We start from the raw sequence: 10795 nt of genomic DNA, 5'->3' as shown, positions 1-10795 counted from the left end.
GCTCCCCTCCCGTCCTCCACAGCCCGCCGGCCCCGCAGGCGAAGACAGACACGCCCTCTCCAAAGGGCAGACCCGCCTCGAGGAGGGCGGATCCGGGCAGGGCTGGCGGCCGGGCCCTCACCCGACCCCCGCGGACGCGGCCCAGCGCGGCGCCCGCTCCTCACGTGTCCCTCCCGGCCCTGGGGCCGCCTCACGTTCTGCTTCCGTCCGCCCCTTCCGACTTCCGGTAAAGAGTCCCCGTCCCGCACCTCCGCGCCCACCCGGCAGCGCCACGCGGCGCCTCTCTGTGCCCGGCCCCCGATGCGCTCGGCTGCCGCAGCTCCTCGGGGCCACACAGCTACCATCGAGCCTCGCCGCTTCGCCGCGACTAGGTGGCCCGGGCGGCGCTCGTTCCCGCGGCCGGGGCGGCGGGGCGGGCGGGGCGGCAGCGACGCGACTCCGGGCCCGTATCCCTCCGCCGCCCCTCCCCCGCCCGGCCCCGGCCCCCCTCCCTCCGGGCTGCGCTCGCCTCCCTCCGCCTCAGACTGTTTTGGTAGCAACGGCAACGGCGGCGGCGCGTTTCAGCCCGGCTCCCGGCGGCTCCTCGGTTTCAGCGGGCCTCCCCGCCCCTTCGTCGTCCTTCTTCTCCCTCTCGCCGGCCCGGGCGTCCCCCCGGCCGCGCCATCCCGCGCCTCCCCGCTCGGCGCCCGCGCGTCCCCGCCGCGCTCCGGCGTTTCCTCGGCGCGCCCGGCTCCCGGCTGTCCCCGCCCGGCGTGCGGGCCGGTGTATGGGCCCCTCACCATGTCGCTGAAGCCCCAGCAGCAGCAGCAGCAGCAGCAGCAGCAGCCACCGCCGCCTGCGGCCGCCAGTGCCCGCAAACCCGGCGGCGGCCTTCTCTCGTCGCCCGCCGCCGCACCGTCGCCGTCCTCGCCCGCAGTCTCGTCGTCCTCGGCCGCGGCTTCCTCCGCCTCAGCAGCGGCGGCGAGCGCAGGCGGCGGGCGGCCCGGCCTGGGCAGGTGGGTGTCGCGCCCCAGGCCCCTCCGCTCCGGGCCCGAGGCAGCCCGGGCCTCGCGTCCCCTCCCCCGCGGCCCTCGGCGCCGTCCCCGCCCCGTGACCCGCCGGGCTGGGGGGGTGGGCCGGGGGCCCGCAGTGGGGGTGGGGCTCCCGTTCCGCCTGGAGCCGGGGGCTCGGGGGGGGGGCGCCGCGGGATCCCCCGGGGAACGTCAGGCCGGGTCCAGCCTCCTGCAACACCCGCACCCCCTCCCCCAAACGGTCAAGATGGAAGGACTGGGCAGCCGCCGCCTCCCGGTTAAGTGTTTGCGAGCGGTGCACAGGTCTCAGCAATTGTCAGCCCGCTGCCACCTTCCTTGGGCCTCCCCCGCCCCAGTGGGGTCTGCTCGGGCAGCGCACCCACCCCCAGCTTCAGTACTGACGTGGGAGGAAGGGTCCTTAGGGTTCTTCCGTCTGCCGAAACTTGCCAACTCCCCCATTGGGGAATAACGAGGGAGGGGGAAAGTTAGGGCAGCGCCCCTCCCTCCCCGTTAACGGGGCAGCCGCTGGGCACATCTGGAATCGTTGGGGTCCGTCCAGTGCCCTCCCCCTCCCCCTTCCCTGGGAAAGATCGAAGGACCGGGTTGGGGGGTGGGCAGTGGCACCCCCCGCACCCCTCCCCACTTAAAGCTGAGGCGGCGGCGGGGGCTCCAGAACTCGGAGCAGTCGTCCCGCCCTCCCCCACCTGAGGCAGGGCTGGGGAGTGCCCGGCCCCCTCCCGGCCTCCCTCCTGCCCCGCGAGGCCGCCCCGGGCGGGTGGTGGCCGAGCCGCATTGCTGTTCCCAGGCCGCGGAGCAGGCGCCGTTGAATAGCGGTGGGCGAGGGCCGGCCCCCGGCGTGCGTCCGAAGCCCGGGCCGGCCTGGGGACCTGGCGTGCGGTGGTGCTGGCGGGCGCTGGCACGCGGCGCGTTTTGTATCAACCCCCGCCCCAGTTTTTGAAATTTCGAGGGGAGAGGGATTGCAGCAGGAGACATGGTGGTGGCAGAAATGCGGGTGTTTACTTGCGTCGTCTCCCCAGAACCCAGGTTTGTGGTAGACACTGAGGGCTCGGTGTCGTCTCAGCTAACCGGGTCTGACTCTGGAGGGTGTGTTTGTACGGGAAGGCCTGTGGGGGGTGTGTGTGTATGTGTGTGTGTGTGTGTGTGGGGGGGTTGTCAGTTCGTATTTCACGAACCAAGAAAATGCTTAGTGTTCAAAGCAAATGTCAATAGACTCCATTCCATTGTGGCCAGTGTCCTTAACTTGGGGAGTGCCGCCAGCGCTCACCAAGGGCACGCAAGTCCATTTCCCCTGTGCCCCAGCCCATCCGTGCTGCCGGCTTTGCCATGCCTCCCGTGGGCCTAGGTGGGGTTGACAGGGTTGGTGACCAGGGTCCTCCTCAAATCCACATCCTGGGCTTTAGAAGGTGGGATAAGGGGCTTTTTTCCTCCCATGCACTGAGTTTTCTTTTTAAAAACAGGTTTTCAGCAATCCATTTGCAAAAAATTTTCATTTATGGCAGGAGAAGTTACCCATCAAAATGAATCTGAGCCGATTTTTGAGGAATTCTGCTGCCTTCAATGGGGGGAATGGGGACATTGGGTTTTTTGACTCCTCCCCTCCTCCCCGCCCCGTCAGTTTTTCCCCTTCTCAGAAACACCTACAAAAAGCTACTTAGCCAAACTAATTCAAATGAAGTGCCTATTTTCCCAGTTCTGTCCACTAAGGAGTCTGTAACTTCATTTTCTCTGTGGCATCCATAATGAAAAATGGAAAAAATTTAAATACAATTTTTCTAGTAAAGGATGCATTGTTTTTTCCTTCTTCGGCATCAAATAGAAATCTGGCACATAAATTTAACTCGTTCAAATAATTAAAAAGTAAAACTAAGGTTTTTAAGTTGCGTTCGCGTTCCTTAGGCTTTGACTTCTTTCATGTGAGGCATAAATTGTAGCCCTTACTCGTTTTGATATGTGAAGTTTTGTTTAATGTATTGGACCCATATAATGTGAAATTTTACTCTTCTGCAGATCGCTACTTAATGTACTTGTAGAATTTCTTTAGTTTTGAAACACTGTTTTTGAATCACAGTTACAATTTCTAGAGTGTCCTCACTTAGGTTTGTGTGTATGAGCAGTTAAAAGAAGTTTCTGGGGCCAAGGGTGGAGAAAGAAAATGCAGCATTGTGTTTAGAGATAGCAAAATACTCTTGAAAGTCTAGAAATTCACATGTCCGCTTTACATAACAACATTTCTTCATATTTGACTTCTGGGGTTTTGGTTGAATGGTGGATTTTCATGACTTTCAAAATTTTATTTTGTCTTTAATTGGCATATATTTCAGAAGGTGGCTCTTTTAGGACAATGTAACCATAATATTAAAGTTTGGACAAAATTTTACCTTAATCCATTTCTTAATTTTACTTTCTACCTTTTCATTTTTATGTAGTTTTAGTGATTGTGTATGTTTTGTGTTGAGCTTTGTTTTCTCCTTAACTTTTTTTTTTTTTAGATTTCTTCTTAACCATTCTATTGTTGGGAATTGGGTTTCCACAGTTTTGCTAATATTATAGGTAATGGTGCAGTAAACATCTTTATACTAATAGCTTTTTGCTTCAGCCTAATTATTTCCTTAGAAAAAGTTCCCAGGAGTGGTTTTACTAGGTCAAAGGTCTTCAAGATTTTTATGGCTCCTGTTAGCTGTGCCATGTTCCTCTTCAGAAGACTTGGATAAGTTTCCAATGCCAAGAAGGTGGCTGTTCTATAAAATGGTTTTTTGTAGTTTGTCCAACAGGGTGGGCGATCTTCAAGGGAAAAGTTGCATGTACTGTCAACATTATTAAGTGCTTTTATTAGTTACCTGATTATTTATATTTGAGTTTGAAATTGGTTTCTCTCAGGATTTAATGAAATAATATATGTGAAGCTGCTTTGTAAACTAACTGTTAATACTAATAAGGATGCATGGTTATCTATTGTGCCGATACTTTTACTAAGTAGAGGAATGAAAAGTCCTGAGGAACATGTTCTATCTAAAGCTTTTTGCTAGTTTGTTGGTGTTTTGTTAACCTCAGGTCCTCATTCATCTAAAAGTATTTTTTATTAGTTGCTAGGCTATCTCCAGTTTATTTTTGGTAACTTTTATGTAATTTCATGGCACTATAGGGAATTATCACTGGTTAACCCATCTCTTTCTCCATTAAAAATATAATGGATTTACAATCCTACAACATATTCTCAATTCTAAATAATATAACATTAGAATTTCTTTGGATGTGGGATTAAATGCGGATAAAAATTTTTCATTTTAGTAATTTTCAGCTTAGTGCTTTTACTGCTTTTTCTTAAGGTACTGCAACGTAGAAATTATGCTGCAATTTAGTGAAATTGTTCATGCTTCGATTTAAATATCAGTGAGACGTTCATCTCTTTAAATATCTTGTAGAAGAGTCTAAAAACATCTACATTTATTCAACACATAAATTTATTGAAAATATATGTGCAGGGCAGGTGTAGGAGCTTGGGATATGTCTGAATAAAAGATAGCTGCTCCCCTGGTGTTTACATTTCTAATGTAGTGAACCAGACCATAAACAAGAGACATTAAATTAAATTAGCAAACTGTAGATAAGAGCTATGGGATTAGAGGAGAACATATTAGTATAATACGGGAGCATGGGGGGGGGAGGGAGTAGTTTGCAATTTTAAATGGGTTTCAGAGGGAGGCCTTGTTGAGAAGGTAACATTTGAGCAGTTTTGAAGGAGGTGAGGTAGTTAGCCATTTACTTTTTATCTAGATTAATTAGTCATATGGCCCCATTTGTGATTTATAAGGTTTAAACTGCATCCTCCTTTGTTAATTCATTCTTTTTTGTGGGTATTGATAATAATCAAATTTGAAGTTAGACCTAAAAAGTTAATTCACATTTAGGTCATTAGAGGCAAGCTGTAAATGGCTTTAATAGAGGTACATTTTTGTTTTTCTGTTGGGCTTATTAATTTTACCTAATCAGTTTAATTTTCATTCCAAGTATCTAGAGAAAATACACTTTTTAAGATTGGGCAAAAACCTACATCAAATTCTTATCTCAAAGAAAAGAGTAAGCCTATAATTCCTTAAAGATTTTGCATTCTTAAAAATCAAAGCATTCATGGTATCAGTCATGGTGTTTCTTTTTGGTTGAATGTAAACTTGTATTTTCTGTGTTTTTCTAATTAGAGACAGTCACAATTTTACAAGGGATGTTAACTCATATCTTAGCTATTTAGTAGCCATATGTTTCGACTTAAAGGAGGATCTATTTGTCTAAATAGCTACAGCTGTGTTAGAACTTACTTTTACCGTTCCAAAGTGTGTTTTTATACCTTGAAAAGAGTTTTAAGTTTTTAGAAGATTTTTTCCCCCTAGAACTGTCATTTTCTATTTTGGCTACATAGTAATATGTAGTACTCTAACACCATGTAAAGAGTTGAGCCTGAACAAACCCTATTTTTGTAGCTATTTCAAATGATTGTAACAACTTCCATGGAGATCTAAATAGTTTATAACAGGCCTACCTGCTACTGTATCTTTTAAAGTGGAGGTCCTTATTTATGTATTCTTTTCAATCGTATATAGGTCATCTATGACTATTACCAAGATTTTAAGAGGTTCATACAGTTGTCTTTTTAGCAAGAGTGTTACTAAAATAAAACTAGAATGCTTTCTTCGAGATCTTATTGCCCCTTAGATGGTATACTTCAAAAATAGGGATGTTTTTATCAGAAAATTTATTCGAAAGTGAATATGAAGCTTGTGTGAAGCCTTTGAAAGGTTGTAGCACCTAAAGCTAGAATTTGTAATGTAGACACTTTTGAACCCATAACTTTTATTATTAGCATTACTTATGATTGAGCTATATTTATAGGTTGGGCTGCATTTTAATGTTTTTGATATTCTTAAACTCTTTTTCTATTCAGAAAATTTCTTCTGTTTTTGAAGATGAACATTCTATGTGGAACAGTATTTTTCTCTACTAAGGTGCTCGATAAACAAAGCAGATCTGCAATTTTGTAGATAGTTGTGTCATAAACCACTTTCCTGTTATTTAAAAAACCAATTTGAGAGATTTTATGTACTATATATATTACATGCATACATATATATGTATATATATATATACACACACATACATAATTTAGAGCTTTCAGATGTGTATAGAATGTGGTCCCTGATCTTAAGCTGCTTATAGTATAATAAAGAAAAGAGATGTACTCGAACTACTGTGTACTGTGAACTGTGTACAGAACAGATTTATTCTTGAAATTTATAAATTGAGACAGTTTTTGTATAAGTACTGTATCAGTTATATTTGAAAGTTCTGTGTTATATAATTTAAAAAATAGTAAGTTTTAAATACTCACTGTAGGAAAGTAAGAATACAGAGTATCAAAAAAAAGCAAAAAAAAGCCCAAACTCCTCCAAAATTAAAATTGGCCACAATCTCTCCTTTGAGATAACTGCTGTTAGAAATTTGGTGTACATCTTTTCAGACTCTTTGTGAACATATACATACATATGTCAAACAAAATGGCATCATATGGTGCATACTGTTTTGGATTCAGTACTATATGTCATATTTTTAAATACTTGTTTTTTCCCCCTAAAACTGCAGAATTTTAGAGCATGAAGAAATAACAGAATCTTATCTTAAAATAGAAGGGAAAAAACCCTATGCTTTGAGAGGTTAGGGGACTTGCCCAAAGCAGCATATTTGTAGAATTTTATTACATCCCTCCCTTTAAATAAATGCAGACATAAACATAAACAAGATCATTCTGTGTATGTTAAAGAGTATACAACCACAGATAGTCTTTGCCCTTCAGGATATCTTTGTAACCTTGAGTTTGGCTTGCTAAAATAGAAGGTCTAGTTCCTTATCATTTACAAAATATATATGTAATTTTGTACAAATGTGATGTGAAATGTACTTAAACGTTACTTCCTTGATTTTGTTATTATTTATTTTTGTATTGTTATGGATCTGGTTTGTTTTTGAAAATTTGCCACAACTATTAATGTTAGGTTTTATTTGCTGAAAATTTGTAGTTGTATGCATGTGAACATTTGAAATTCCCTTTAAATTAAAAAAAAATTCTTACATAGATTGCTTATACTTTGAGCCTTGAAGTTGAGTCAAGTGGGTATAAAATATCAATTTCATGCCATAATTAATAGCTAACTGCATTTTGGGAGCTGGATAAAATAGCATTCTATAATGTAGTCTTTGTAAATCCTATCAGTTTGTGGTATGAGGCTTGTCTGAAATGTAATTATAAATAAGTGTGACTTATTTTCATCAAGTGTATTAGAACTTTAGAATGTTGTAAGTATTACAATAATACTTTCCCTGAAAATAAGACCTAGCTGGACAGTCAGCTCTAATGCATCTTTTGGAGCAAAAATTAACATAAGACCCAGTTAATAAATATAATATAATATAATATAATAAACATAACATAATATATAATATAAAATATAATATACTAAATATAGTATAATATAATACTGGGTCTTATATTAATTTTTGTTCCAAAACACATTAGAGCTGATTCTCTTGCTACTCTTATTTTCAGGGAAACAGGGTAACTAGAGAGGATTTATCTAACAGTGTTGTCAGTATCCGTGACTGCCACTTTATATTCATACTGCTTTTTATAAATCATGTTAAAAAATATTCTTAGCAGTAATCTTTGTAAATAAGATTAATCTTACAGTTTTGTTTTGAAGGCTGGTTTTGAACCAAATCGTGCATTTTTCTTTTGGGGCTCAGAAACATTTTTTGTGGACCTTGTGTAATTAACTGTTTTCATTCCTGAAACATAACATATTTCCCTGAAAATAAGATCTAGCCAGACAATCAGCTCTAATGTGTCTTTTGGAGCAAAAATTAATATAAGATCTGGTATATATTATTATATTAAAGACCTGGTCTTATAGTAAAATAAGACCAGGCCTTATGTTAATTTTTGCTCCAAAAGATGCATTAGAGCTGATTGTCCTGCTAGGTCTTATTTTTGGGGAAACATGGTACTTGAAAATCAGGTAGACAAAAAAATTAAGGTCTTTGCAGTGAAGTTTGTAGATTATACAAAGGAGAGATCCTCAGCGCCTCTTTCAGAATTTGTTTGCTTTCACTTTACATGTGATTCTGCATGGTTTGCTTTTTTTGATTTACAGATTGCCAGCAAGTAGAAAGATAAAACTTAGAGGCAAACATATTGACAGCATCTAGAAATAATAATGGTGTGATAGAAAGTTAAGAGATGGAAGAATTATAAAAAACAGACAAAAGAGCTCAAAAAGTAGTCATGAGCCACTTAACGATGGGAATACGTTCTGAAATGCGTTGTTAGGCAAACATCATAGAGCGTACTTACACAAACCTACATAGTGAAGCCTACTACTGTGATGGTATGTGCTGTACTTGTATGTGACTGGCAGTGCAGTAGGGTTGTTTACATCAGCATTAACACATCAGTGTAATCATGTGAGTAATACTTGGTGCTCGGTGATAGGAATTTTTCAGCTCCATTTTAATCTTATGGGACCACCGTTGTACATGTATATTCGGTTGTGTATGCGGTTTGTTGTAGACTGGAATGTTGTTACGCAGTGCATGACTGTATACCGTCCTGGGAGTTTTGACTCCTAAGTTTATAGCTCTATGCCCTACTAGGCCCTCGAGGCATCACTATTTTATAACACAAGGTAGTTAGTTGGTGGGCTCTTAGGGTGACTCATAAGAACTTGTTTTTCATATCTTTCAAAGAAGTGTTTTCTAAACAGCAGATTATCACCCCTTAGTAGATTGTAAAATCACTTCAGTGGGTCATGGCAAACATTTTTAGAAAAATGAGAAAGAACATGATCAAATATATGGTGATGGAAGGAGAACTGACTCTGCGTGGTGAAAACACAATGTGATATATAGATGATGTATTACAGAATTGTACACCTGAAATCTATGTAACTTTACTAATCATTGTCACCCCAATAAACTTTAATTTAAAAAATAAATTATTCTTCAGTAAATTAAGAATAAAAGTAAATAATGGCAAATGTTAAAAAAAGAAAAAATATGTTAGAATGCGTTGCATCATTAAGGGTAAGAATTTTTAAAGAACTTCTGTTTCGGTTTATTTATATATAGTGTGTTGCAATGTAAACTGTAATTTTTCATTGGTATAGTCAAAGTCAATATTTAGATGCACTGAGATCCAGTAACAGGATTGAGGAAGGGTTTTGCAGTTATGTCTAGGCTAGCACTGCCAGATTTAGCATAAAAATACAGGATACTGAGTTAAACTTGAATTTCTGACAAACAGTGACTAATTTCTTAGTATAAATATGTCCCAAATTGCGTGGGACAAAATTATTCATTATTTATGTGAAATTCAAATTCAACTGGCCATCTTATATTTTATCTGGCCCTGATCTAGGCTAGAGTTGGTAACTAAAATTTAAGTCCTTGATGGCAGGAACTTTGTTTTTCACTGCTGTATCCCAATCTCCTGGAACAATGCTTAGCACTTAGTAAGTGGTCAGGTGTTTGGATGGATGGATGGATGGATGGATGGATGGATGGATGGATGGATGGATGGATGGATGGATGGATGAGCAAGTCATTCACTCACTCTCAGGCTCAATTTTTGTATCTACTAAAGGGGGAAAGAATACCTGTAAGAAGTGAGATACTACATTTTTATTACATTCTTTTCTTGGTACATAGTAGACCCTCAGTCTTTCAGAATCATACAAATTTGGAGTTGGAAATGGCTCTGGTGGATTTTTAGTTGTCATTCTCTTTATAGGTGAGGAAACCAAGGCCACAGAGATTGTTTGTCAAAGTTCTCCCATCATTGGCTGCATAGCAGGGTTAGAATCTTGTTCCCTTTTCTTTTTTTTGGAGGGGGAACGGGGAACAGGACTTTATTGGGGAACAGTAAGTACTTCCAGGACCTTTTTCCAAGTCAAGTTGTTGTCCTTTCAGTCTTAGTTGTGGAGGGTGCAGCTCAACTCCAGGTCTAGTTGCCATTGCTAGTTACGGGGGGCGCTGCCCACCATCACTTGCAGGAGTCGAAACCGGCAACCTTGTGGTTGAGAGCACGCACTCCAACCAACTAAGCCATCCGGGAAGCAGCTCAGCTCAAGGTACCTTGTTCAATCTTAGTTGCAGGGGGCAGAGCCAACCATCCCTTGCGAGACTGGAGGAATCGAACTGGCAACCTTGTGGTTGAGAGCCCACTGGCCCATGTGGGAATCGAACTGGCAGCCTTCGGAGTTAGGAGCACGGAGCTCTAACTGCCTGAGCCACAGGGCCGGCCCCCGTTTTCTTTCTAATATATTAAGACATTTAAAAAATTTGATGTTTATTCAGTAATCTAAGACCAGATCCCTATTCAGAAAAAAAATCATTTTCTAAGTGTTCCAGTTAGCAAAAGCTCTACTTTGCTGGTTTTTGTTTTCTGTCATATATTTCAAGTGAAAGAGTGTCTCTTTAGTCCCTTTTAACTTAGCCATTTGAGTTCAAAATGAAGTTTCTCTGTAATGTTTCTACCAGGCATTCCTTTCCTTTCCTCTGTGACTATCCTTAACCTAGACGGCAAATAGATTTCACCTCTATGCTAATTCTGATTGATTGGAGTGTTATGTAGAGGATTCCGAGATTTCCTGTGGCTTTAGAGAAGGGATGTGGCTAGAGAAGGGGTGGGGTGAATGTTTCTGTGGTAGGTACCAGAGGATATT

At 42.6% G+C, this 10795-nt stretch overlaps 1 protein-coding gene across 42 annotated transcripts in view; it reads left to right on the top strand.

The window, feature by feature from the left end:
• Positions 1–224: 224 nt before the first annotated feature.
• ATXN2 (ataxin 2) overlaps positions 225–10795 on the top strand; it is a 100475-nt gene continuing 89904 nt past the window's right edge. For 20 of the 42 annotated variants that reach the window (XM_081036442.1, XM_081036440.1, XM_081036438.1 and 17 more), the window contains exon 1: positions 238–995. In XM_081036442.1, the coding sequence (XP_080892568.1) occupies positions 301–995 (695 nt within the window). In that variant the 5' untranslated portion in view covers positions 238–300. Of the gene's footprint in view, positions 996–2003; positions 2055–10795 lie in introns of those variants that run through there. The other 22 variants (XM_081036445.1, XM_081036436.1, XM_081036434.1 and 19 more) reach the window with 5 other exon arrangements.

The sequence above is a fragment of the Rhinolophus hipposideros genome (genome assembly GCF_964194185.1).
Source record: "Rhinolophus hipposideros genome assembly, chromosome: 24".
NCBI classification, from domain to species: Eukaryota; Metazoa; Chordata; class Mammalia; order Chiroptera; family Rhinolophidae; genus Rhinolophus; species Rhinolophus hipposideros.
Note: the sequence above shows the minus strand (reverse complement) of the source record. Positions and strands in the feature narration are given on the sequence as shown.